The following is a 25,731-nucleotide window of genomic DNA, read 5'->3' as shown; positions in this document are numbered from 1 at the left end:
TGTTATGATTACGTAAAGGAGGCCTAGCAACAGAGGAGATCTGGACAGCAGCTTTCAGCCACGCTAGACTAGATAGTAGGTCAAGTGAAGTGACCAACGGACAAATCCTTTTAGTGGGTTAGCTGAGCTTTGTTAAAGATGCTCCTAACCTAGATTAATTGAAACTCTCACAGCAAACCTGGCTAATCCTCCTGTGAACGACATTAATGCCGTTTTCTCCTCCATTTCGTGTAGTTTTTTTCTAACCCGTTTTTCCACTTCCTGTCCCACTCTGCAGTGTCGTCATGCATTACCACGTACAAGAAGACGCCTCCGCCGGTGCCGCCGCGCACCACCCCACCCAAACCCGTCATCTCCATCACGGCCCAAAGCAGCACCGAGTCGGCCCAGGACGCATACATGGACGAAGGGTCAGGCCTCCGGACCCGGATCAGCACATCCCAGCCCCACCTGTCCAACTCCACCGAGAGCATCGACAGTATGAAGGTACATCATGGAATAACGTTTATCGTATATTATAAAATATTATATAGGTACAATCTGTTTGGAATTTGTCATTTTGTGCTTATGATGTTAACAGTGTTTTTGTAAAAAAATAAATAATAATAATAATATTTTATTTTAATGTTATTATTATGAAGGCCCTGACTGCAGCTATTGAGGCAGCTAACGCCCAGGTCCACGGCCCGGCCAGCCAGCACGTCACCAACAGCACCATCACCGTCACCGCCACCACCACCGCCTCCAGCGACAGCAAGAGGGACTCGCTCCGGAAGTGCCTCTCCATAGGGATACAGGTGCAGACACGCCGACGGTGTTGACAACACATGTTGCAATGTGATCATACACAGATACATGACAGAGTACAAAACATCATCCATAAACTGTAAGCCTTCTCAGGGAAAGATCATGACTCTTTTGGTGTTCCCTGTCCACCTATCCCTGTGGTCTGCTCTTAATTGACTCATCTCGGGTTTTTTATATTTTTATTTGATTTAACCAGGCAAGTCAGTTAAGAACAAATTCTTATTTTCAATGACGGCCTGGGAACAGTGGGTTAACTGCCTGTTTGGGGGCAGAACAACAGATTTGTACCTTGTCAGCTCAGGGGTTTGAACTCACAACCTTCTGGTTACTAGTCCAATGCTCTAACCACTAGGCCACCCTGCGGGTTGACCAAGAATCTTGTGCCATTTGGTCAGATGCAACCATTTATGTTTGCGTAGTCTGTCCACGAGAGATAATTAGTTGACTTGCCTGTGTAAATAACGTTTAATTAAACATCAAATCTGTTTTCTGTTGCAGGTGGATGGACCAGAGGAGGTTAGGGCGACAGAGGAGCACTCCAAGTTCCAGTCAGTGGGTATCCAGGTGGAAGAGGAGAGATGGTGAGCAGAGAGAGAGAGAGATCAGGATGTGAACGATTCATGTTAGTGTTTTTCTTGTGTCATATTGTAGTCCGCTGGTGTCTCTGCTTGCTGACTGTCCACTCATTGTGCATTCAGTTGGCACCTCTTTTTCTAACACTCCCCTCTCTGGCCTGAGATCAGTATGTATACAAATGTGTGCCTTGGAGTTGGGCCCATTGACCGTAGGCTACCGGATCCCCCCCCCCCCCCCCCCCCCCCCCACATCACCCTACAACAGCTGTCCCCAGCTCTGAGGAGTTTTGACATTAGAGCCCCTCAACCAGGGGGCCCATGGATGCAGTGACAGCTGGGGGAGTAGAGGATGTGTTGCAGGGGGTGAAGAAGGGGAAGGGGGAGAGGGAGAGTGGGCAGTTAGTTGACAGCCATCTGTTGCACCAGTCATTGTGATGTAGCCAGGCCACTTTGGGTGGAGAGGGAAGGGGGGGCGGGGAGATTTCTGTCAATGTTCTGTTCTTTTCAGTACGTGGTCAACCCCCCCAACTCTCTCCTTTGCCTGCCCGACACGTAACAGTTCCTATAGCTTCCCTACCTTCCCTAAAGCTCCCCCTAAAGCCTTCCGCATGGTTTGGTTCGTCTGGTGACTAGCCAAACAATGCTAAGCGAACCGAAAAGAACATCGCTTGGAAAACGAGAAGAAAAAGGCAATAGTACTGCTTGTCTATCTTGAGATGCCGTAGCCAGTATAGACTTCCTCAAAATATTCAGAATTCATTTAAGATATCCCAAGAAATCTGTCATTAATTTTGTGGTTTTTGTACAGTAGCACAATTTTACATCGAACTAAGATGAAAATGATTAGTCACTCGTTGAATGAAGAAAACAAAACACTCAATTGAAGGATCCATAATGTTGACCAATCACAGACGAAGAGGTGTAGACTTCAGCCTGCCGAGAGAGAAAATGTTGTGTGCACGAACAGCCGGAAAAACCCTTGCCGAAGACCAAAACAAATAAAAAGATTGTCATAATATATGCACAAACTGTTTCCGAACTGTTTCGGATGAGGAAGCAAGTGGACAACTTAGGGCTGGCCTATAGCATGCCAATTGGCCACTTCATTGGACAACTGCCCTGACTGATTTACACGGAGCATTTGCATGGGCTGGAAGTTATGGGAACATTCCTGGTTCCTGGAGTTGTGTAAAAATATGTCACGCAGCAGGCAGTTGTGTCAGTGTTTCTGCCTGCGTAACATAACTCCCATTCACTCTACACAGTAACCCCTCTGTTAGTCAGAGCTGAGGGGAGATGAACAATTTAGAGACTGCACTGGATGCAGTAATCTGATTTCATAATGTAAACAGAACATGGTCAGGAATCAAAGAGCCCAGGCTCAACCTACCAAGGTCATTTCCAGGACTGCAGTTTCAGAGTCAGAGACAGGAATCTGTGTTTCATCCCAAATAGCCTCCTATTCCCTATATTGCTACTTTTGACCAGAGCCCTATGGCTAGGCCTATGGGCCCTGTGTCAAATGTAGTGCACTACATAGGGAATAGGGTGCCATTTGGGATTGCAGGAATCTGGAATGGTTTTTCCTTAAAGAGCTTTCCTCAGCTGCCTAGCCAAGTATAGAAAAGGAGGCACACCTCCAAGCAGCCAAGGCAAATATTAACTCCGGTAGACACTTCCACTAGTCCAGTGGCGCAGGGGTTTAATGTCACACATGTGCCTCTTCCCTTGGTGTATTTTTGAGTGTGTGTTTTTGCTTGTGCATGTTTGATTTTGTGCATGTTTATGTGTGTGTGTTCTGTGTGCGCGTGGTATAGTGCATCTTTCTATTTGTGTGTGTGTGTGCGTGCGTGTGTGTGTTGCGTGTGTGTGTGCGCGTGCGTGTGTGTGTATGTGTGTGTGCATGTCCCAGCAAGGCAGGGTTGGTCCTGGGAGGTCTGGATCTGGGCTGATTGCCCCTATACACTAGATTCCCAGACGGTGAGAGTGCATTTCTCCTGTGGCCCTGCCCCACTCACAATAAATCTGTGTGTGTGCGCGCGCGCGTGTGTGTGTGGGGTCATAACCTTACCTCAGTGTTTGAACTGGGCTTAAACCTGTCAAACTGAGAGGGAGTGGAGGGGAGCAGTAAAAGATAAGAACACTACAAACAACCTGGCTGCCTTTTAAAGACATCTGTCAACCGCCTGCGCAGACAAGTTTACGTTGTCTAATGTAAGTTATTATCAATAATCTCACTCTATGATTACATCATTAACATATCCTGTATGAACTGAAAAATGTCCTTAAAAATAATTCTGTAATAACATAATATTGTAAGTGTAGACAATGTTCAGGTTCCTTAACTGTACAAGTGTACCAAGTTTCATACTTTTGTGATAAAGTGAATGATTTGTTTTACATACCGCCTGGACGACAAGTATACCGATTCCAATCCTAATTTTAATGACAGATGCTCTGCGAAGGTGTTCCAATGTATGTCCTGGGCCCGTACATTCCATATGGGGAACTCATTCCAAGATGGCGGCATATGGGTTAGGTGAAGGTTGGAGTTTGTTTCCACAGCTGGCTTTGCAGTAACTGGTAACATGGAATGTGGGTGTGTGTATGGTCTATGGTGGTCTTAAACCATCCGGTCCTCAATCCACATTGACCGTCTTGAAAAGTCAGTCAGAGACGATCAGACCTACTGCTTTATGCTCATGTTAAGGAGGACAAAGGGACAAAGACACAGGCTGAATCCCTAATGGCTCCCTATTCCCTACCAGGGACAAAAAGTAGTGCCCTGTAAAGAGAATAGGGTGCCATTTGGAATAGAGCCATGACATGTAAGCTCCATTAAGATGCCTTGTACCCCTAGTCCTACACTCTTATAAAAAAAGGTGCTAAGTAGAACCATACTGGGTTCTTCAGTTCCTAGAACTCTCTATGAAGGATCCTACCAATAACCCTTTAATCTTTGGATGGTTCTTCCTAGAACCCCCTATTATGAGCAGTTCCACCAGCCTTATATATATATATATATATATATATACGTATATATATATACAGTGCTGTGAAAAAGTATTTGCTTTGCCCCCTCTGGATTTCTTATGGTGGTGGTAGTGTGATGCTCTGGTGCTGCCTTGCAGCTTCAGGACCTGGACAGCTTGCTGTGTGTGATTGACGGAACCATGAATTCTGCTCTCTACCAAATAATCCTGAAGGAGAATGTCCGGCCATTAGTTGGGGACCTCAAACTGAAAGCTCACTTGGGTTCTGCATTTGGATGATGATGATCAATGATCAAAAATACACCAGCAAGTCCACCTCTGAATGGATTAAAAAATAATAATAATAAGGTTTTGGAGTGGCCTAGTCTGTGGCGTGACCTTAGAAAGGCGGTTCATGCTCGAAAAACCTCCAATGTGGCTGAATTAAAACAATTCCGCAATGAAGAGTGGGCCAAAATTCTTCCACAGCGATGTGAAAGACTCATTGCCAGTTATCGCAAATGCTTGATTGCAGTTGTTGCTGCTGAGGGTGGCACAACCAGTTATTAGGTTTAGGAGCCAATTACTTTTTCACATAGGGCCATGAAGGTTCGGATAACTTTTTTCCCTTAATAAATAAAATCACCACTTAAAAACTGTGTTTTGTGTTTACTTGGGTTATCTTTGTGTAATATTAACATTGGTTTGATGATCTGAAACATTTAAGTGTGACAAATGTGCAAAGAAATAAGGAAGGGGGGACAAATACCTTTTCACAGAACTGTAAATATTTTACATTTTACATTTTACATTTAAGTCATTTAGCAGACGCTCTTATCCAGAGCGACTTACAAATTGGTGCATTCACCTTATGACATCCAGTGGAACAACCACTTTACAATAGTGCATCTAAATATTTTAAGGGGGGGGGGTGAGAAGGATTACTTTATCCTATCCTAGGTATTCCTTAAAGAGGTGGGGTTTCAGGTGTCTCCGGAAGGTGGTGATTGACTCCGCTGTCCTGGCGTCATGAGGGAGTTTGTTCCACCATTGGGGAGCCAGAGCAGCGAACAGTTTTGACTGAGCTGAGCGGGAACTGTACTTCCTCAGTGGTAGGGAGGCGAGCAGGCCAGAGGTGGATGAACGCAGTGCCCTTATTTGGGTGTAGGGCCTGATCAGAGCCTGGAGGTAAATACTGTATATGGTTCTATGTAGAACCCTTATTGCCTTCCAAAGAACCCTTCTTGCCTTACAAATACTCATAAAACAGCCAGTTCATAGGATGTTAAAGGTAGAACCCTTTGCCTTGTCTTCCCGAAATGGTTCTTCTGAACAAAATGGTTCTGGGTAGAACCCTATCAATCAGCACATTTTTTTTTTTAAATGGAACCTTTAGTTAACTAGGCAATTCAGTTAAGAAGAAATTCATAGTTACAATGACAGCCTACATCAGCCAAACCTGAACGACACTGGGTCAATTGTGCTCTGCCCTATGATACTCCCAATCACAGCTGGTTGTGATACAGCCTGGACTTGAACCAGGGTGTCTGTAGTGATGCCTCTAGCACTGCAATGTAGTGCCTTAGACCACTCCTCCAGTTGAGAGTCCTAAAAACCCCATTTGGTACCCACGTTTTTCTAAGAGTATAGTGATAACTTTTACTAATAGGTTTTAGCTATTAGCATCGTTCTAGACTTAGGCTTTGAGGAAGATTTCCCAAATTGTGTTATTTCAGCTTTTCCATGTTTAGAGAGGTGGTATGCGCACATCCATAAAAACTTTCCCCAGGTTCTGGACCTGAGTGGATAACGTAGAACAAAAAGTAAATCCCCACACTGCTCCCAAAGTGTTTAATAAAACTGGGACAACTTTGTGACCCAAACTGGGATTCAGCTTATCTAGACTTAGTATATCTTATAATTAAGGAGTTCTACTGTGGCCACAATCCAGACTGACAAAGTCATCCGGTCTTGGAGCAGCTTTTCTCCCAGTTGGAGAGCAGAGCAGGCCTCACTTAATCACAGAAGTGATTTACAAGGACCTGTGAAGGACTCTACCAGATTGCACTGTAACAAGGCCCTGTGAAGGACTCCACCAGACTGCACTGTATAACAAGGCCCCGTGAAAGACTCCACCAGACTGTACTGTAACAAGGCCCTGTGAAGGACTCCACCAGACTGCACTGTAACAAGGCCCCATGAAGGACTCCATCAGACTGCACTGTAACAATGGCCCCGTGAAGGACTCCACCAGACTGCACTGTAACAAGGGCCCCGTGAAGGACTCCACCAGACTGCATTGTAACAAGGGCCCCGTGAAGGACTCCACCAGACTGCACTGTAACAAGGGCCCCGTGAAGGACTGCACCAGACTGCATTGTAACAAGGGCCCCGTGAAGGACTCCACCAGACTGCACTGTAACAAGGGCCCCGTGAAGGACTCCACCAGACTGCATTGTAACAAGGGCCCCGTGAAGGACTCCACCAGACTGCACTGTAACAAGGGCCCCGTGAAGGACTCCACCAGACTGCATTGTAACAAGGGCCCCGTGAAGGACTCCACCAGACTGCACTGTAAGAAGACCCTCTTTTGCTTTGGTCTTTTATCTTCTCCCCCCTATCTCTTTCTCCCCTTCTCCATCTCCCTCTCTCTTGCTATTGCTCTCTCTGTCTCTGTCCCTCCCTCTCTTTCCCTCCTTCACACCCCGCCCCATCTCTCTCTCCCTCTCTCCCTCTCTCAATTCAATTCAATTCAAGGGGCTTCATTGGTATGGGAAACATGTGTTAACATTGCCAAAGCAAGTGTGGTAGATATTATACAAAAGTGAAATAAACAATACAAATTAACAGTAAACATCACACATACAGAAGTTTCAAAAGAATAAAGATGTTACAAATGTCATATTATGTATATATACAGTGTTGTAACAATGTACAAATGGTTAAAGTACACAAGGGAAAATAAAAAAGCATAAATATGGGATGTATTTACAATGGCGTTTGTTCTTCACTTGTTGCCCTTTTCTTGTGGCAACAGGTCACAAGTCTTGCTGCTGTGATGGCACACTGTGGTATTTCACCCAGTAGATATGGGAGTTCATCAAAATGATGGTTGTTTTCTAATTATTTGTGGATCTATGTAAACTGAGGGAAATATGTGTCTCTAATATGGTCATACATTGGGCAGGAGGTTAGTTAGTGCAGCTCAGTTTGCACCTAATTTTGTGGGCAGTGTGCATATAGCCTGTCTTCTCTTGTGAGCCATGTCTGCCTACCGCGGCCTTTCATAATAGCAAGGCTATGCTCACTGAGTCTGTACATAGTCAACGCTTTCCTTAAGTTTACTCTCTGTTTAGGGCCAAATAGCATTCTAGTTTGCTCTGTTTTTTTGTTAATTATTTCCAATGTGTCAAGTAATTATCTTTTTGTTTTCTCATGATTTAGTTGGGTCTAATTTTGCTGCTGTCCTGGGGCTCTGTGGGGTGTATTTGTGTTTGTGAACAGAGCCCCAGGACCAGCTTGCTTAGGGGACTCTTCTCCAAGTGATGGCTTTGTTATGGAAGGTTTGGGAATCACTTCCTTTTAGGTGGTTGTAGAATTTAACAGCTCTTTTCTGGATTTGATAATTAGTGGGTATCGGCTTAATTCCGCTCTGCATGCATTATTTGGTGTTCTATGTTGTAAACAGAGGATATTTTAGCAGAATTCTGCACGCAGAGTCTCAATTTGGTGTTTTTCCCATTTTGTGAATTCTTGGTTGGAGAGCAAGCCCCAGAGCTCACAGCCATAAAGGGCAATAGGATCTATGACTGATTCAAGTATTTTTAGCCAGATCCTAATTGGTATGTTGAATTTTATGTTCCTTTTGATGGCATAGAATGCCCTTCTTGCCTTGTCTCTCAGATCGTTCACAGCTCTGTGGAAGTTACCTGTGGAGCTGATGTTTAGGCCAAGGTATGTATAGTTTTTTGTGTGCTCTAGGGTAACGGTGTCAAGATGGAATTTGTATTTGTGGTCCTGGCGACTGGACCTTTTTGGAACACCATTATTTTGGTCTTACTGAGATTTACTGTCAGGGCCCAGGTCTGGCAGAATCTGTGCAGAATATCTTGGTGTTGCTGTAGGCCCTCCTTGGTTGATGACAGAGGCACCAGATCATCAGCAAACAGTAGACATTTGACTTCAGATTCAAGTAGGGTGAGGTCGGGTGCTGCAGACTGTTCTAGTGCCCTCGCCAATTCGTTGATATATATATTGAAGAGGGTGGGCAGCATCCCTGTCTCACCCAACAGCCCTGTGGAAAAAATGTGTGTGGTTTTTGCCAATTTTAACCAGATTTTAAATTTTTTAATTTTAAGCAGACTTGTTGTTTGTGTACGTGGATTTTATAATGTCGTATGTTTTTCCCCCAACACCACTTTCCATCAATTTGCATAACAGACCCTCATGCCAAATTGATTTTTTTTTTTAAATCAACGATGCATGAGAAGACTTTGCCTTTGTTTTGTTTGTTTGTTTGTAAATTAGGGTGTGCAGGGTGTGGTACGATAATTTGGTAAGAAGCCAATTTGACGTTTTCTCAGTACATTGTTTTCATTGAGGAAATGTACAAGTCTGCTGTTAATGATAATGCAAAGGATTTTCCCAAGGTTGCTGTTGACGCATATCTCTCGGTAGTTATTGGGGTCAAATTTGTCTCCAAATGATGCCAGAGCTAATGATGTTAACGAGTTTAAATATAGCCAATTGAAATTTGTTGTCTGTATATTTTATCATTTCATTGAGGATACCATCAACACCACAGGCCTTTTTGGGTTGGAGGGTTTTCATTTGTCCTGTAGTTCATTCAAGGTAATAGGAGAATCCAGTGGTTTCTGGTAGTCTTGAATAGTTGATTCTAAGATGTGTATTTGATCATGTATACGTTTTTGCAGTTTATTCTTTGTGGTCTAAGACACTGCATGTCAGTGCAAGAGACGTCACTGCAGTACCTGGTTCGAATCCAGGCTGCATCACATCCGGCCGTGATTGGGAGTCCCATAGGGTGGCGCACAATTGGCCCAGCGTCGGGGTAAGCCGTCATTGTAAATAAGAATGTGTTCTTAACCTCTCTGGGATATGTGGGACGGTAGCGTCCCACCTTGCCAACAGCCAGTGAAAGTGCAGGGCGCCAAATTCAAAACAGCAAAAATCTCATAATTAAAATTCCTCAAGCATACAAGTATTTTACACCGTTTTAAAGATACAATTCTCATTAATCCAGCCACAGTGTCTGATTTCAAAAAGGCTTTACAGCGAAAGCACCACAAAGGATTATGTTAGGTCACCACCAACTCACAGAAAAACACAGCCATGTTTCCAGCCAAAGAGAGGAGTCACAAAAAGCACAAACAGAGATAAAATTTATCACTAACCTTTGATGATCTTCATCAGATGACACTCATAGGACGTCATGTTACACAATACATGTATGTTTTGTTCGATAACGTGCATATTTATATAAAGAAAATCTCAATTTACATTGGCGCGTTACGTTCAGTAGTTCTAAAACATACGTGATTTTGCAGAGCAAAATCAATTTAGAGAAATAGTCAATTTAGAGAAATAGTCATCATAAATGTTGATGAAAATAAAACTGTTATACATGGAATTAGGGATATACTTCTCCTTAATGCAACCGCTGTGTCAGATTTCAAAAAACTTTATGGAAAAAGCAAACCATGCAATAATCTGAGTACAGCGTTCAGACAACAAAGCAGCCAAAAAGATATCCGTCATATTGTGTAGTCAACATTAGTCAGAAATAACATTATAAATATTCACTTACCTTTGATGATCTTCATCAGAATGCACTCCCAGGAATCCCAGTTCCACAATAAATGTTTGTTTTATTCGATACAGTTCATCATTTAAGTCCAAATAGCTTCTTTTGTTAGGGTGTTTGGTAAACAAATCCAAAAGCACGCGTTCAAGTCCAGCCGAATGTCGGACGAAAAGTTAAAAAAGTTCCGTTACAGCCCGTAGAAACTTGTCAAACTAAGTATAGAATCAATCTTTAGGATGTTTTTATCATAAATCTTCAATAATGTTCCAACCGGAGAATTCCTATAACTGTAGAAAAGCAATGGAATGAGAGCTAACTCTCTCGTGATCGCACGTCACGAGACGGTGGCACTCTGCCAGACACCTGGCTCAATCCCCTCTCATTCAGCCCCCCTTCATAGTAGAAGCCTCAAACAAAGTTCTAAAGACTGTTGACATTTAGTGGAAGCTTTAGGAAGTGCAATATGACCCCATTTACACTGTATATTGGAATGGCAAAGAGTTGAAAAACTACAAATCTCAGATTTCCCACTTCCTGTTTGAAATTTTCTCAGGTTTTTCGCCTGCCATATGAGTTCTGTTATACTCACAAACATCATTCAAACTGTTTTAGAAACTTCAGATTGTGTTTTATCCAATACTACTAATAATATGCATATATTAGCATCTGTGACAGGGTAGCAGGCAGTTTACTCTGGGCACCTTATTCATCTAAGATACTCAATACTGCCCCCCTGTTACCAAGAAGTTAACTGTCTTACGTAGTTAAATAAAGGTTAAATAAATAAAAATATAGAGCCAAAAATATTGGAGAAGGTGGTTTACCCATACACCCATACATCTCCGTTTTGGATAGATAACTCTTCATTTGATGTTTGCTTAGAGTCTATTGATTCTTCAATTACATTGAGCTGATTTCTTATGTGCTGTTCCTTCTTTTTCCATAGTGTATTTATATATTGTTTTAGTGATTCACCATAGTGAAGTCGTAGGCTGAGGTTTTCTGGGTCTCTATGTCTTTGGTTGGACAGGTTTCTCAATTTCTTTCTTAGGTTTTTGCATTCTTCATCAAACCATTGACATTGTTGTTAATTTTCTGCGGTTTTCTGTTTGACATTTTTAGATTTGATAGGGAAGCTGAGAGGTCAAATATACCTTTTAGATTTTCTACTGCCAAGTTTAGACCTTCACTATTACAGTGGAAGGTTTTGTTCAGGAAGTTGTCTAAAAGGGATTGAATTTGTTGTTGCCTAAACCTTTTTTTGGTAGGTTTCCACACTACATTCCTTCCATCTATAGCGTTTCTAAATATTACTCAGTTCCTTTGGCTTTGATGCCTCATGATTGAGTATTGCTCTGTTCAAGTAGACTGTGATATTGTTGTGATCTGATAGGGGTGTCAGTGGGCTGACTGTGAACACTACATCTCTCGCTCCCTCCCTCTCCTCAGTCAGTCAATATGGGTTGTGTTTGGCCTTACCCCTCACTGCCCTGACACAGACAGGAAGTTGTTAGGAGGGAGCTGCTATAAAGCAGGCTGAGATCATTATGACTGCACACCTGCTCAGAGGACAGCTACTCTTTAACTGCTGCAAGCACATACACACACACACACACACACACACACACACACACACACACACACACACACACACACACACACACACACACACACACACACACACACACACACACACACACACACACACACACACACACACACACACACACACACACACACACACACACACACACACACACACACACACACACACACATCCAGGGCTGGTACAACTCCACTGTGAGTGTCTTTGATCTCTCCGGGGTCCCCTCCCCCTCTTGTTCTCTGTTCGCGGAAGAGTGTGATGAATGGTGCAGAGGTGGAATAGATGAATGGGTGAAGGAACAGAGACTGACCGGAGATGTGAGGCAGATGGATGCAGCGACTTCTGGGTCTGTATGTGTGTCACCCTGTGGGCAGGTCATTTCGGTGTGTCCGTGCTGTACTGTGTGTGTGTGTGTGTGTGTGAGTGTGGGTGTGGGTGTGGGTGTGTGTGTCCTGCTGTAGTCCGCTGGTGTCTCTGCTTGCTGACTGTCCACTCATTGTGCATTCAGTTGGCACATCTCTCTCTATCACTCACCATGCCTCTGGCCTCTCATTCATCACTCTGATGGTGGTGGGATGCTGTATAGAACCAGCCAAGTGTGTGTGTGTGTGTGTGTGTGTGTGTGTGTGTGTGTGTGTGTGTGTGTGTGTGTGTGTGTGTGTGTGTGTGTGTGTGTGTGTGTGTGTGTGTGTGTGTGTGTGTGTGTGTGTGTGTGTGTGTGTGTGTGTGTGTGTGTGTGTTTTGAAAATATGTTATTTGCGTACAAGTGTGTGACTTTGTGCTAGTGTGTTGGCACGTTGCTCCGAGAGACTTGGCAATGGGAGTGTTACAGGGGCACAAAGCCTCCCGAACCAATTCAAAAGCTTCACCCCAAGCTGTACAGTGTGGCCCTGAGGGTGAGTATGTGTGTTATCTCTGAGACTCAGCCCTGCAGCAGGACAGGGGGACTGATGAGACCACACTCCATTGCCTCTGAATCAGCCAAGTGACCAAACGCTCCCATGACATTCCTCCCAAACACCCCACACTTGGCTGATCTGATCTGGGATCTGTGTTGATATGCTACGCCTGCATGTCTTCTACTAGCCCCACATTTTCTAACATCTGACCTCAGATCTGTGGTTCTCTCTCCAGTTACCGCAGGATGACCAGGTCCAACAGTGTGACCACAGCGGTCCAGGCCGACCTAGACGACCCTGACTACTATCCCGTCGACGCTCCAGAGATGGCGATGCGCCACTCGGCCACCATGCCCCGCCAGTACTCCCGGGACTCCGCCACCTCCACCGTCTCCATCCAGGGCTCGGGCAACCACTACCACGCCCTGACTGTGGAGGAGTATGGCGAGGTGGGTGTCGACCCATCCATCCTGCCCCCACCCGACCCCTGGATGGACCAAGTGGAGGGCCCAATGGAGGTGGTGGACGGGAGGGGGTCGTTGTGTCCCAGGGACGGGCGCTGGTTCCTCAAGCTGCTGCAGGCCGAGATGGAGCGCATGGAGGGCTGGTGCAGACAGATGGAGCAGGAAGAAATGGAGAACGAGCTGCCGGACGAGAGTGAGTGGTGGCTCCACACCTGCACGTACAGATGTACATACAAAACAACTTCAACTCGAGTATATTCCGCTGAATATGTGGAAACTGGTGCAGAAGTTGGGTTGGGGTTCAGTAGAATCACTAACACTTCTCTGCATTTGTGCTTTTTAGTGGTGTTCGTGCATGGTGTGTGAAGGTTATATCCAGTGGTGTAAAGTACTTAAGTAAAAATACTTTAAAGTACTACTTAAGTTGTTTTTTGTGGTATCTGTACTTTACTTTACTATTTATATTCTTTCCAACTTTTACTTTTACCTCACTACATTTCTAATGAAAATAATGTACTTTTTACTCCATACATTTCCCTGACACCCAAAATGACTTGTTACATTTGGACAGGAAAATGGTCCAATTCACACACTTATCAAGAGAACATCCCTGGTCATCTCTTCTGCCTCTGATCTGATGGACTCACTAAACACAAATGCTTAGTTTAGAAATATGTCTATGTGTTGGAGCGTGCCCCTGACTATCCGTCAAAAAAAGAAGAAAATTGTGCCTTCTCCTTTGCTTAATGTAAGGAATTTGAAATGGTTTATGCTTTTACTTTTGATACTCATGTACATTTCTGTAATTCCATTTAATTTTTATACTTAAGTATATTTAAAACCAAATACTTTTAGACTTTTACTCAAGCAGTATTTTACTGGGTGACTTTCACTTTTACTTGAGTCATTTTGTATTAAGGTATCTTTACTTTTACTCAAGTATGATAATTGAGTATTTTTTCCACCACTGGTTATATCCATTGTTTTCCCTCTCTCTGTATCCCTACATTTTTTCCCCTCCTTCCTTCTCTATGTCTGTGTCCTCCAAATGACCTAACAGACTTAGTAGACGGAGTGAAATTGTCTGAGTACCAAATGGAACCCTATTCCCAAGATAATGCACTACTTTTGACCGAGGCCCGATAGGGCTCAGTTCAAACGTAATGCACTACATAGGGAATAGGGTGCCATTTGGGACACGCTGGGTATTCATGGCAGCTGGCCACACTACCTGCTTGTTGCCTGCTATCTCCTCTGCCGACTTACCAGGCATTAGTTATCAATAGGGAGCCAGCTGGGTCCCGCCACACATCTGTGCTGTACAGTAAAATGGCCTTTCACAGCCACGCTCAATAGGGGTTTTCATTCTCAAACTCACTTAATGACATCGTTCAAGGCTACTGCCAGCACCATAGCTCCAGATTGACAGCCCTGCACTGACACTGTCTGCATCAAAACATAACACCATGTTTACTTTCTTTTGACCAGGGGGAATAGGGTACTGTAGGGTTCTGGTCAAAAGTAATACTCTATGGGGAATAGGGTGCCATTTGGGGTGCATTCTCAGAATAGCCCAATGTTGTATGTAGCCTTTGTACAACTAGAATACTACTCCTTAGATTTGTCCCTAGTGACATAAATGTTGTCTTCATTTCGACTTGTACTGCATTGGGCTAAATCAGGGTCACACACAGTGTTTCTTGGTAGTCTTAAACAAATCTACTTTGAAACAAAAGCAAGTACAGACTACACACATAGTTATGGACTTTTTTTAAAAATGAGACACTTTGAACCATTTCAGATATAGAGTTGAAATGCATTACATTTTGAGTTTGCATCCCAATAGTATATGTATATACTGAACAAAAATGTAAACGCAACATGTAAGGTGTTGATACCATGTTGCGTTTATGAGTTGAAATAAAAGATCCCAGAAATGAGGCAGTTTTCAAAAATTTTGTGCACAAATTTCGAGTGAGCATTTCTCCTTTGACAATATAATCCATCCACCTGACAGGTGTGTCATGTCAAGAGCTGATTAAACAGCATGATAATTACACAATCGCACCTTGTGCTGGGGCAATAAACCACACAGATCGCACTGCAACTGCCTCTGCAATACAATTCTACAAGCCACATCCAGCTTCTTCACCTGCGGGATTGTCTGAGACCAGCCACCAGACAGCTGATGAAACTGTGGGTTTGCACAACCGAAGAATTTCTGCACAAACTGCCAGAAACCATCTAAGGAAAGCTCATCTGTATTTATCGTCCTCACCAGGGTCTTGACCTTGACGTAACCGACTTCAGTGGGCAAATGTTCACCTTCGATGGCCATTGGCAAACTGGAGAATTGTGATCATCACAGATGAATCCCGGGTTTCAACTTTACCGGGCAGATAGCAGATAGCGTGTATTTCGTCAACGTTGTGAACAGAGTGCCCCATGGTGGCGGTGGGGTTAGGGTATGGACAGGCATAAGCTAAGCATAACAAACACAATTGCATTTTATCAATGGCAATTTGAATGCACAGAGATACAGTGACGAGATCCTGAGGCCCATTGTCGTGCCATTCATCTTCCGCCATCAACTCATGTTTCAGCATGATAATGCACAGCCCCGTTTTGCAAGAATCTGTACACAATTCCTGGAAACTGAAAATGTCCCAGTTCTGGCCTGCATACTCACCAGACATGTCACCCACTGAGCATGTTTGGGATGCTCTGGATCAACGTGTAAGACAATGTTTTCCACTTCCCACCAATATCCAGCAACTTTGCACATCCATTGAAGAGGAGTGGGACAACATTCCACAGGCTAACATCAACAGCCTGATCAACTCTATGTGAAGGAGATGGTGTCATGCCGCCTAGAAGCGTATAGTGGTCACACCAGATACTGACTTTTTTCAGATTTTTCTGATCCATGCCCCTGTAACAGTATAACTTTAGACCGTCCCCTCCCCCATACACAGGCGCGAACCTGGGACCCTCTGCACACATCAACAAGTCAGGCCTCACGGGCGCAGTGGTTAAGGGCGCTGTACTGCAGCGCCAGCTGTGCCATCAGAGACTCTGGGTTCACGCCCAGGCTCTGTCACAACTGGCCGTGACCGGGAGGTCCATGGGGCTACGCACAATTGGCCTAGCGTCGTCCGGGTTAGGGAGGGCTTGGTCAGTAGGTATGTCCTTGTCTCATCGTGCACCAGTGACTCCTGTGGCGGGCCGGGCGCAGTGCACGCTAACCAAGGTTGCCAGGTGCACGGCGTTTCCTCTGACACATTGGTGCGGCTGGCTTCCGGGTTGGATGCGCGCTGGGTTAAGAAGCAGTGCGGCTAGGTTGGGTTGTGTATCGGAGGATGCATGACGTTCAACCTTCGTCTCTCCCGAGCCCGTACGGGAGTTGTAGCAATGAGACAAGATAGTAGCTACTACAACAATTGGATACAATGAAATTGGGGAGAAAAAGGGGTTAAAAAAAAAAACGTCACCCACGAAGTATCGTTACCCATCACTCCACAAAAGCCACGGCCATTGCAGAGCAAGGGGAACAACTACTTCAAGGTCTCAGAGCAAGGTCTTATTTAGCGCGCATCACCGCTAACTAAGCTAGCTGTTTCACATCCGTTACACCACTACCTTTTTTTGTAAGATATCTGTGACCAACAGATGGATATCTGTATTCCCAGTCATGTGGAATCCATAGATTAGGACGTAACAAATGTATTTAAATTGACTGATTTCCTTATATCTGTAACTCAGCAAAATCTTTGAAATTGTTGCATGTTGCGTTTATATTTTTGTTCAGTGTGCACCACAGAAGACTGAAATATAACAAAAAAGTACAGAAAATAATGAAAGATGTTGATTAATTACGAAATTATGAGAAATAATAATAACATTCCACCCACGAGGCCATTAGAGGGCGCTTTGGTCATTTGACTGCAGGAAAGGCTAATGCATTATTTCTGATGGGGAGAAATGTGAGGGTGGTGAACTTTGGCACGTCTGCTGATCAGCCCTTGTGTAGGGATTCTGCAGTGAATTTCCTCCCTCTGACATGTAAGTCGAGGTTGTGTATTGAGACGGTAGGATGGTTCAGAAGTCCCCCACTCTCAAAGCATGGTGGGGGCGTTGTTTATTTGATGTGTAGGATAAATACTCACCCTTTCATCTAAACTCACAGCTTAGGTTCCCAGTTCCCACTCTCCACATATTTATAGCCTTGCACTCATCAAAGGCAAAGTCTGTGTGACTCCAAGGTTATTTAACTTAAGATTGATGTCTGACTGTCTGTGTGACGTGTGTGACGTGTGTGTGACGTGTGTGTGTGTGTGTGTGTGTGTGTGTGTGTGTGTGTGTGTGTGTGTGTGTGTGTGTGTGTGTGTGTGTGTGTGTGTGTGTGTGTGTGTGTGTGTGTGTGTGTGTGTGTGTGTGTGTGTGTGTGTGTGTGTGTGTGTGTGTGTGACTTTCCGCAGTCCTGGGGAAGATCCGCAGTGCAGTAGGCAGCGCCCAGCTGCTCATGTCTCAGAAGTTCCAGCAGTTTCGGGAGCTGTGTGAGGAGAACCTGGTATGTAATACAGATACACACCAATCTTAAATCACTCTACTGCGTCAGCAGGCCCTTCATTGCCACCAGTCACATAATGAGATGATCTACACAAGCTTATAATTGACCCTCAGTGTCAAACAAAACACCGCTATGGTTGCAAATTCTAAATAGGATTCTAGTCGAGCACCACTCAAAGCATACTGACCTTGAAGTGTGGAGATACAAGGTGAAATAGTCCCAGACCAGTATGCTGATGACATACGGATGGGGAAATGAGAGTGGTTACAACCCTGTCCTGACTGAGTGTGTGTGTGTGTGTGTGTGTGTGTGTGTGTGTGTGTGTGTGTGTGTGTGTGTGTGTGTGTGTGTGTGTGTGTGTGTGTGTGTGTGTGTGTGTGTGTGTGTGTGTGTGTGTGTGTGTGTGTGTGTGTGTGTGGGGTGTGGGGGGTGCGTACATGCGTGTGTGTGTGTCCGTGTGGGTGCGCACGCATGCTTGCATGTGTGTGCGTGTGTGTGTGTGTGTGTGTGTGTGGTGCGTACATGCGCGTGTGTGTGTTTGTGTCTGTGTGGGTGTGCGTGCGTGTGTGTGTGTCTGTCAGAACCCCAATGCCAACCCCAGGCCCATCTCCCAGGATCTGGCTGGTTTCTGGGACATGCTGCAGCTGTCCATCGAGAACATCAGCCTAAAGTTTGATGAGCTGCACCAACTCAAAGCCAACAACTGGAGACCCCTGGACCCCCCGTGATAAAGGTACCACTCAATGTAGTAGACCCTATAGGCCAGATCCACCTTAAAGGGATAGTTCCCCCAAATTACAAAATGCCATATTGTTTATAATGTATGCAATGTTGTAATTGGGTGACCTATCCCTTTAAGTCTGGACGTAATCCAATACAATGGAATGGTGTTTTTGTCCTGGATGCTTCTACTTTCATTGTTGCTGAATATGATTAACGTTCGTTCATTTTAGTTCAATTTCAGCATAAGGTGTTGTAATGCATGTTAAAAGGATTGTTGTAATGTTGTGTGATAACCTGCCTGACGTGACTGCATGTCTGCTGTGTTTTTTTATTATTATTATTTTTTGTTTTGTTGTTGACAGTGAGCTGGATTGTTGAGAAGTCACTCTTCCTGCCATGCACCGTCGGGCCTCGCTGACCTTGCTGGCCACTCTTACCCCACGCACACCCCACGCCTACCTTCTGCCTGCGTACTCTCACAAAATGGCCACAGCCATCACCGCCCACATGAAAAAATACAACAGTTTACTATAGAATACCACAGTACTTACTGTAGAAATCTGTAGTAAACTGTAGTATACTGTAGAATACTATATTACACACTGTATTCCTTGTACTTACTATAGAATGTTGTAGTATACTGTAGAATACTAGAGTAAATACTACAGTATTATCCACACAAAAAAAAAACACTGTAGTAAATACTTCCGTAATATACGCAAAAACTCTACATTCCTCAAAAACTGTAAACTTTTTAATATATAGTAAATACTACGGTATTTAATTTACATATACACTGCCCATTCGCCTCCCCTAATATTGCAATTTATGCCACTCACAAGTGAGAAACATACATACCAAGAAAATACCAAATATTGTATTCCCTACAAGTTATAGAAAAGAGCAGAGGTTCTGAATTATCCATTCAGATCCCAGTCCTACCTACCTAGAGGTTATGGGAATTTGCTCTTTTTGTAATTCTCAAGGAGATTTCCTGAAGGAGAAAGTCTCCACTTCTATATTAAAGAAAACTATACTAAATACTACAGTAAAAACACTACAGTAAATACTACAGTATACTACAGTCTGCAAAAACGCTACATGAATTACTCTTTTATTTTCCTGCTGTAGTACAGTATACTACAGTAAAGTCAGCAAAAACACTACAGCAAATACAATGGTATTTATAGTATGCTATAGTATTTTTTCATGTGGGCACCAACCGTAACCTCACTCTCGTGAACCCTGTTGCATGCTCTCACACCATGCAAGCTACAACAAACTGCTAATGTCATGTCAGTCATGCATTCTTTAACCTCCACACAAAATGGCTGCCGTTGTGCCCCTACTGCAAGAGGCACAGAAGATGGCCTCTAACTGTAGTTGTTTGTCCTCCACCGTCCATCCAGGAGAGACAGTTCGCCCCTCCAGTGCCAAAGAAGCCCCACAGGGGCCACCCTCCCCTGGCCAGGGACCGTTCTCTGGAGAGCTCCGTTAGACAGCGGCTGGAGGCTCGCAAACGTCTGCTGGCCGCCAAGCGGGCCCTCGCGGTCCGACAGAGCTCTGTCACCGAGAGCACAGCAGACAGTATTGAGATCTACATCCCCGAGGCCCAGACCAGACTATGAGACACACACAGATAGAGACAGAGACCCTCCCACACACACACACACACACACACACACACACACACACACACACACACACACACACACACACACACACACACACACACACACACACACACACACACACACACACACACACACACACACACACACACACACACACCTACAATGGTGCACACAAACACCCACACAGGCACACACAGCACTGAATGGTGAGGGTAGGGTGCTTGTAATATGATCACATCTTTATTTACTTCAACAAAAGAGGGGGGACGGTCACAGCTCTATAGTTGAGTGAGAATACTGTATATTTATTAATTTTTATCCTCTCCATTTGATCCTCTCCGTTGAACTTTCAGCTTTGACGTAGCTCCCCCCACTCCTCACTCCCAGCGATGTTTCTTCTTGTGATGTCAACTCTTCTTACAGATATTCCACCAACCAAGTGACCTGTTGTCACCCAAACAACAGGTATACCAGTACCACAGCATTGAGGCATAATGTATAATGTTTCTGATTCATTGGAACTGAAGGAAAGTTACGGAGGGAGGGGTAGTGTACTAGTGGGTCTAGACGGAGTGCTGTCAGGGCACACTAGCTAATCCTGTTGGGTGTCAGAAAGCCTGAGACAGCAACTGTGTCCCACATGACACCCTACTTCTTAAATAGAGCACTGTTTTTGTGCACTACCTAGTGCACAAAAACAATAACTACCTAGGGAGTTATTTGAGACACAGCCAGCCTCTCTACTCTGGTGACCCTGGGTGAGGCTGCTACTGTGACTCACAGCACAATAACAGCAGACAATAGGGAAACTCAGTCTCTTTCCCCCTGTGGGATACTACTGTCACGGGGTTCACAACACACACGCACACGCACACACACACACACATACGCATGGACGTACACTCATTTGAGGTAACTTACCTAAACCTTTTTGAATTGTTAGGGAGAACACCTGAGACATGTCTAAAACCTTCTGGAGGCATACGAGACAACTGTTTTAAATGTTTCAATTAGGATTCAACCCTAACTTCGATTTAAGTAATATTTTCATTTAGTCATGCATTGATGTCAATGGAAGACTAAGTAAACTTAAGTATAACTTAGGATTCACCCCTTATTATTGAAATCCAGGGAACAGCAGCTCTACATGACTTGGCAATGAAATCACACACACAAGCATTTTAGTGAGTCACCATATTTGAAAAACAATGAAATGCAAAGAAAAAGGGTATACACTAATGGTTTGATACAATGACTTTTAGTCCAACACCTATGAACACCTAGATGTTCTATTAGAGCAACGTACATTTATCACACACTATTTTGTTACTGTACTTTCAGAGTACTCTGAGAGACTTTGCGCAGTAGCTGAATCAACACAGTCCGAAGGTGTTCAACGTAGACAATAATATCAATGTGCAAAAATGACTTTCATTTGTAAAATCCAAACCTTTTATGAAATGGGATTTGGATGAGAGTTGTAGCTTGGGATTCATAGTATTTACCAATAATCAATAAAGGGTCTTTGTAGAGGAAAAAAAATCAAATAAATAAATCAACTCTGTGTCGGACAATGACACTATTCGTCCTTTGCTCCAAATGCAGTCTTTCCAGTTACAGGAGCAGTGGCATGATTCTGCTGTACTCTCCTATGTCTGAACTTTAGGGGTTATAGGTCACAGGGTCACGTCCGTCTGTCTACCCTCAGATGTGGTAGGATTCTAGGGTTGACAACGCTAATCCTGCCTGGCAGTCAGGTATGGAGTTAGGTGGGCTCATGGCAAGCTCTCAGAGAGAGGTCAGTGCAATGAAATCAGGGTCTGCCAGAATAAAAATGGTGATTGACAGTTTAGCAGACTCTCTTATCCAGAGCGACTTACAGTAGGGTTAGGTGCCTTGCTCAAGGGCAGATAAACAGATTTTCCACGTAGTCAGCTTGGGGATTCAAACCAGCAACCATTCGGTTACTGGCCAAGCGTTATTAACCGCTAGGCTACCTGCTGCCCCGTTTAGTGTGCGAGTGTGTGCGTGCGTGTGAGTGTGCGTGCCTGTGTCTTTGAGTGCAGGTGTATGTGTGTATCTAATGTGTATGTGAGTATATGGGGTTTACCTGCTTGTTTCTGAAGTGCTTCCTATTTTTCAAGGTCCAAACGGGCCTTTCTTTTCACTGTGGATGTGTCCTAAATGGTACCCCATTCCCCATATAATGCAATACTTTTGACCCTTGGCCCACAGAGCTCTGGTCAAAAGTAGTGCACTATGTAGGGAATGGGGTACCATTTGGGACGGAGCCTCTGATTAACGTAGCAGAATCGACATACTGTTAGTCCGTACCTAAACAAGCCCTGCCTATCATTTTCAACGGAACGATATATGCCTGCACGTATGAAGAACATACAACTGACTACATAATACGCATGCCGACATGAGCTAATTGAAATGTCTTCATGTCATTCTTTTCGTTTTGAACTTATTTCATTCTGGTTATCATATTGTGCTGATAATACAATTTGTCCTTAAGTTTAAAAAAGAGTCGCCTACTGCCGATGTTCCTTTACTTTACGGGTATCTTTAAATGTAAATTGTTACCAATGTTCTACATGACAAGATATTTTGTTATTCTATCAAACGACAGTGGGAATTATTTTCTCCGCATCCAAACTGACACGCAATCACTTGAAAGTAATATAAAAATAATACAAAGTGTTTAATGGTGTTTTATGTCCACTGTGTATTTATTAATCCCCAGAAAAAAAAGGATTCACGTTTGTTATCATTATTATTATGCACTGACAAGGCCCTTATGCTGTGTTTCTGATTCTCCTTATATGGTTTTCTCTTTGGGATAAAAGACACCTTTTATTCTGTGTCAGTAGTCAGCCTTAATTTATATTGTGATAGTCAAGCACAAATCAGCCTCAGGGGAAGAAGAATAAAGCACGTGTGATTGTCTCTGTGTGTGTGTGTGTGTGTGTGTGTGTGTGTGTGTGTGTGTGTGTGTGTGTGTGTGTGTGTGTGTGTGTGTGTGTGTGTGTGTGTGTGTGTGTGTGTGTGTGTGTGTGTGTGTGTGTGTGTGTGTGTGTGTGTGTGTGTGTGTGTGTGTGTGTGTGCGTGCGTGCGTGGGATTGCGTGGGATTAACCCATGAAAAGGCTTTGTCTCATACTGTAAATAATCCCAGTCAACAGGGATACGTCCCAAATGGCACCCTATTCCCAATATAGTACATTAAGTGCACTACTTTTGACCACGGCCCATAAGGCTCTGGTCAAAAGTAGTGCACTTAATAGGGAATAGGGTGCCTTTTGGGAAACAATCCCTTGAACATTACAAGAGTTCTGTGGTTTAATGGTTTAGATCAACTACTCTTGTCAAAATACACCATTACAAAATCTCTGCAAACCCAATCACTTTGCAATTTCTTTATATGAAGTATTTTTTTTATCACTTACTTGTATGAGTGAGACAATCTTGAACACATTTGATTTCATAGACTGTTTGTGGGTGTTTGTAAACTCTATTGAAACTGCTTTGACATGAGGGAAAATCCCTGCTAGCCATATACACTCACCGGAACAGTTTATTAGGTACACCCATCTACTAGTGGGTCGGAACCCCCCTTTGCCTCCAGACCAGCCTACATTCTTCAGGGCATCGGAAACGTTCCACAGGGATGTTGGTCCCTGCTGATGCGATGGCATCACGGCGATATATTCATGCCGCGAACAGTCCATTCCATCTCTTCCCAAAGATGCTTTATTGGGTTGAGGTCTGGGGACTGCGCAGGCCACTCAAGTAAACTGAACTCCCTGTATTGTTCCAGGCAAAGTTTTTCCACTCCTCAATTGTCCAGTGTTGGTGATCACGTGCTCACTAGAGCCACCTCTTCTTGTTTTTAGCTGATAGGAGTGGAACCCGGTGAAATAACTCTGCTGCAATAGCCCATCCGTGACAAGGATTGACGAGTTGTCCACACCACTGTTGTATTGTGTCGTTATTTGTCTGTTTGTGGCACGCCTTTAAGCCTGCTCGATTCTTGGCATTCTCCCTCCATCTCTCTCATCAACCACCTGTTCGCCCACAGGACTGCCACCGACTGGAGGTTTTCGGTGTGTTGCACCATTCTCAGTGAACCATATACACTGTCATGCGTGAAAAGCCCAGGAGAGTGGCAATTTTGAGTGTGGTGTGATCGTCGGCGCCGACGATCACACCACACTCAAAATTGCTGAGGTCACTCGATTTGCCCATTCTAACGTTCAATCCAACTGTAACGGAATGCCTCAATGGCTGTCTGCCTGGATTATTTAACAAGCCACGGCCACGTTTCTCCCTGTCTGTAGGAGCGGTCTATTTTCGTGAACGGGGTGGTGTACCTAATAAACTGGTGAATGTATAAGAGAAACATGTTCATGACTGAAAAGTCTCATATGTTTGTGATGGAAATCGTGGTGAATTAACTGTTCGGTATGATTTCTCAATTAATTAGACAATATTCAAAAGGTTACAATACGTTTATACAGTGGGGCAAAAAAGTATTTAGTCAGCCACCAATTGTGCAAGTTCTTCCACTTAAAAAGATGAGAGGCCTGTAATGTTCATCATAGGTTCACTTCAACTATGACAGACAAAATGAGAAAAAAAAATCCAGAAAATCACATTGTAGGATTTTTAATGAATTTATTTGCAAATTATGGTGGAAAATAAGTATTTGGTCACCTACAAACAAGCAAGATTTCTGGCTCTCAGAGACTTGTAACTTCTTCTTTAAGAGGCTCCTCTGTCCTCCACTCGTTACCTGTATTAATGGCACCTGTTTGAACTTGTTATCAGTATGAAAGACACCTGTCCACAACCTCAAACACTCACACTCCAAACTCCACTATGGCCAAGACCAAATAGTCATCAAAAGAACACCAGAAACAAAATTGTAGACCTGCACCAGGCTGGGAAGACTGAATCTGCAATAGGTAAGCAGCTTGGTTTGAAGAAATCAACTGTGGGATCAATTATTAGGAAATGGAAGACATACAAGACCACTTATAATCTCCCTCGATCTGGGGCTCCACGCAAGATCTCACCCCGTGGGGTCAAAATGATCACAAGAGCGGTGAGCAAAAATCGCAGAACCACACGGGGGACCTAGTGAATGACCTGCAGAGAGTTGGGACCAAAGTAACAAGGCCTACCATCAGTAACACACTACGCCGCCAGGGACTCAAATCCTGCAGTGCCAGATGTGTCCCCCTGCTTAAGCCAGTACATGTCCAGGCCCGTCTTAAGTTTGCTAAAGAGCATTTGGATGATCCAGAAGAAGATTGGGAGAATGTCATATGGTCAGATGAAACCAAAATATAACTTTTTGGTAAAAACTCAACTCGTCGTGTTTGGAGGACAAAGAATGCTGAGTTGCATCCAAAGAACACCATACCTACTGTGAAGCATGGGGGTGGAAACATCATGGTTTGGGGCTGTTTTTCTGCAAAGGGACCAGGACGACTGATCCGTGTAAAGGAAAGAATGAATGGGGCCATGTATCGTGAGATTTTGAGTGAAAACCTCCTTCCATCAGCAAGGGCATTGAAGATGAAACATGGCTGGGTCTTTCAGCAGGACAATGATCCCAAACACACCACCCGGGCAACAAAGGACTGGCTTT

The 25,731-nt window shown here is 44.1% G+C and overlaps 1 protein-coding gene across 1 annotated transcript; it reads left to right on the top strand.

Moving 5' to 3' along the window:
* Window positions 1-277: 277 nt before the first annotated feature.
* Window positions 278-24,659, top strand: LOC124016990 (disks large-associated protein 1-like; the record flags this gene model as incomplete). The annotated part of the gene is made up of 8 exons (XM_046332321.1): window positions 278-486; window positions 642-797; window positions 1,306-1,388; window positions 12,919-13,340; window positions 17,626-17,717; window positions 18,299-18,441; window positions 19,587-19,590; window positions 19,850-24,659. Coding segments are annotated over 8 exons (1,328 nt in total), but the record flags the coding sequence as incomplete, so codon positions are not given.
* Between the last annotated feature and the right edge of the window lie 1,072 nt (window positions 24,660-25,731).

This window comes from Oncorhynchus gorbuscha, unplaced genomic scaffold, assembly GCF_021184085.1.
Source record: "Oncorhynchus gorbuscha isolate QuinsamMale2020 ecotype Even-year unplaced genomic scaffold, OgorEven_v1.0 Un_scaffold_14:::fragment_8:::debris, whole genome shotgun sequence".
NCBI classification, from domain to species: Eukaryota; Metazoa; Chordata; class Actinopteri; order Salmoniformes; family Salmonidae; genus Oncorhynchus; species Oncorhynchus gorbuscha.
This window is presented reverse-complemented; position numbering and strand designations above follow the sequence as displayed.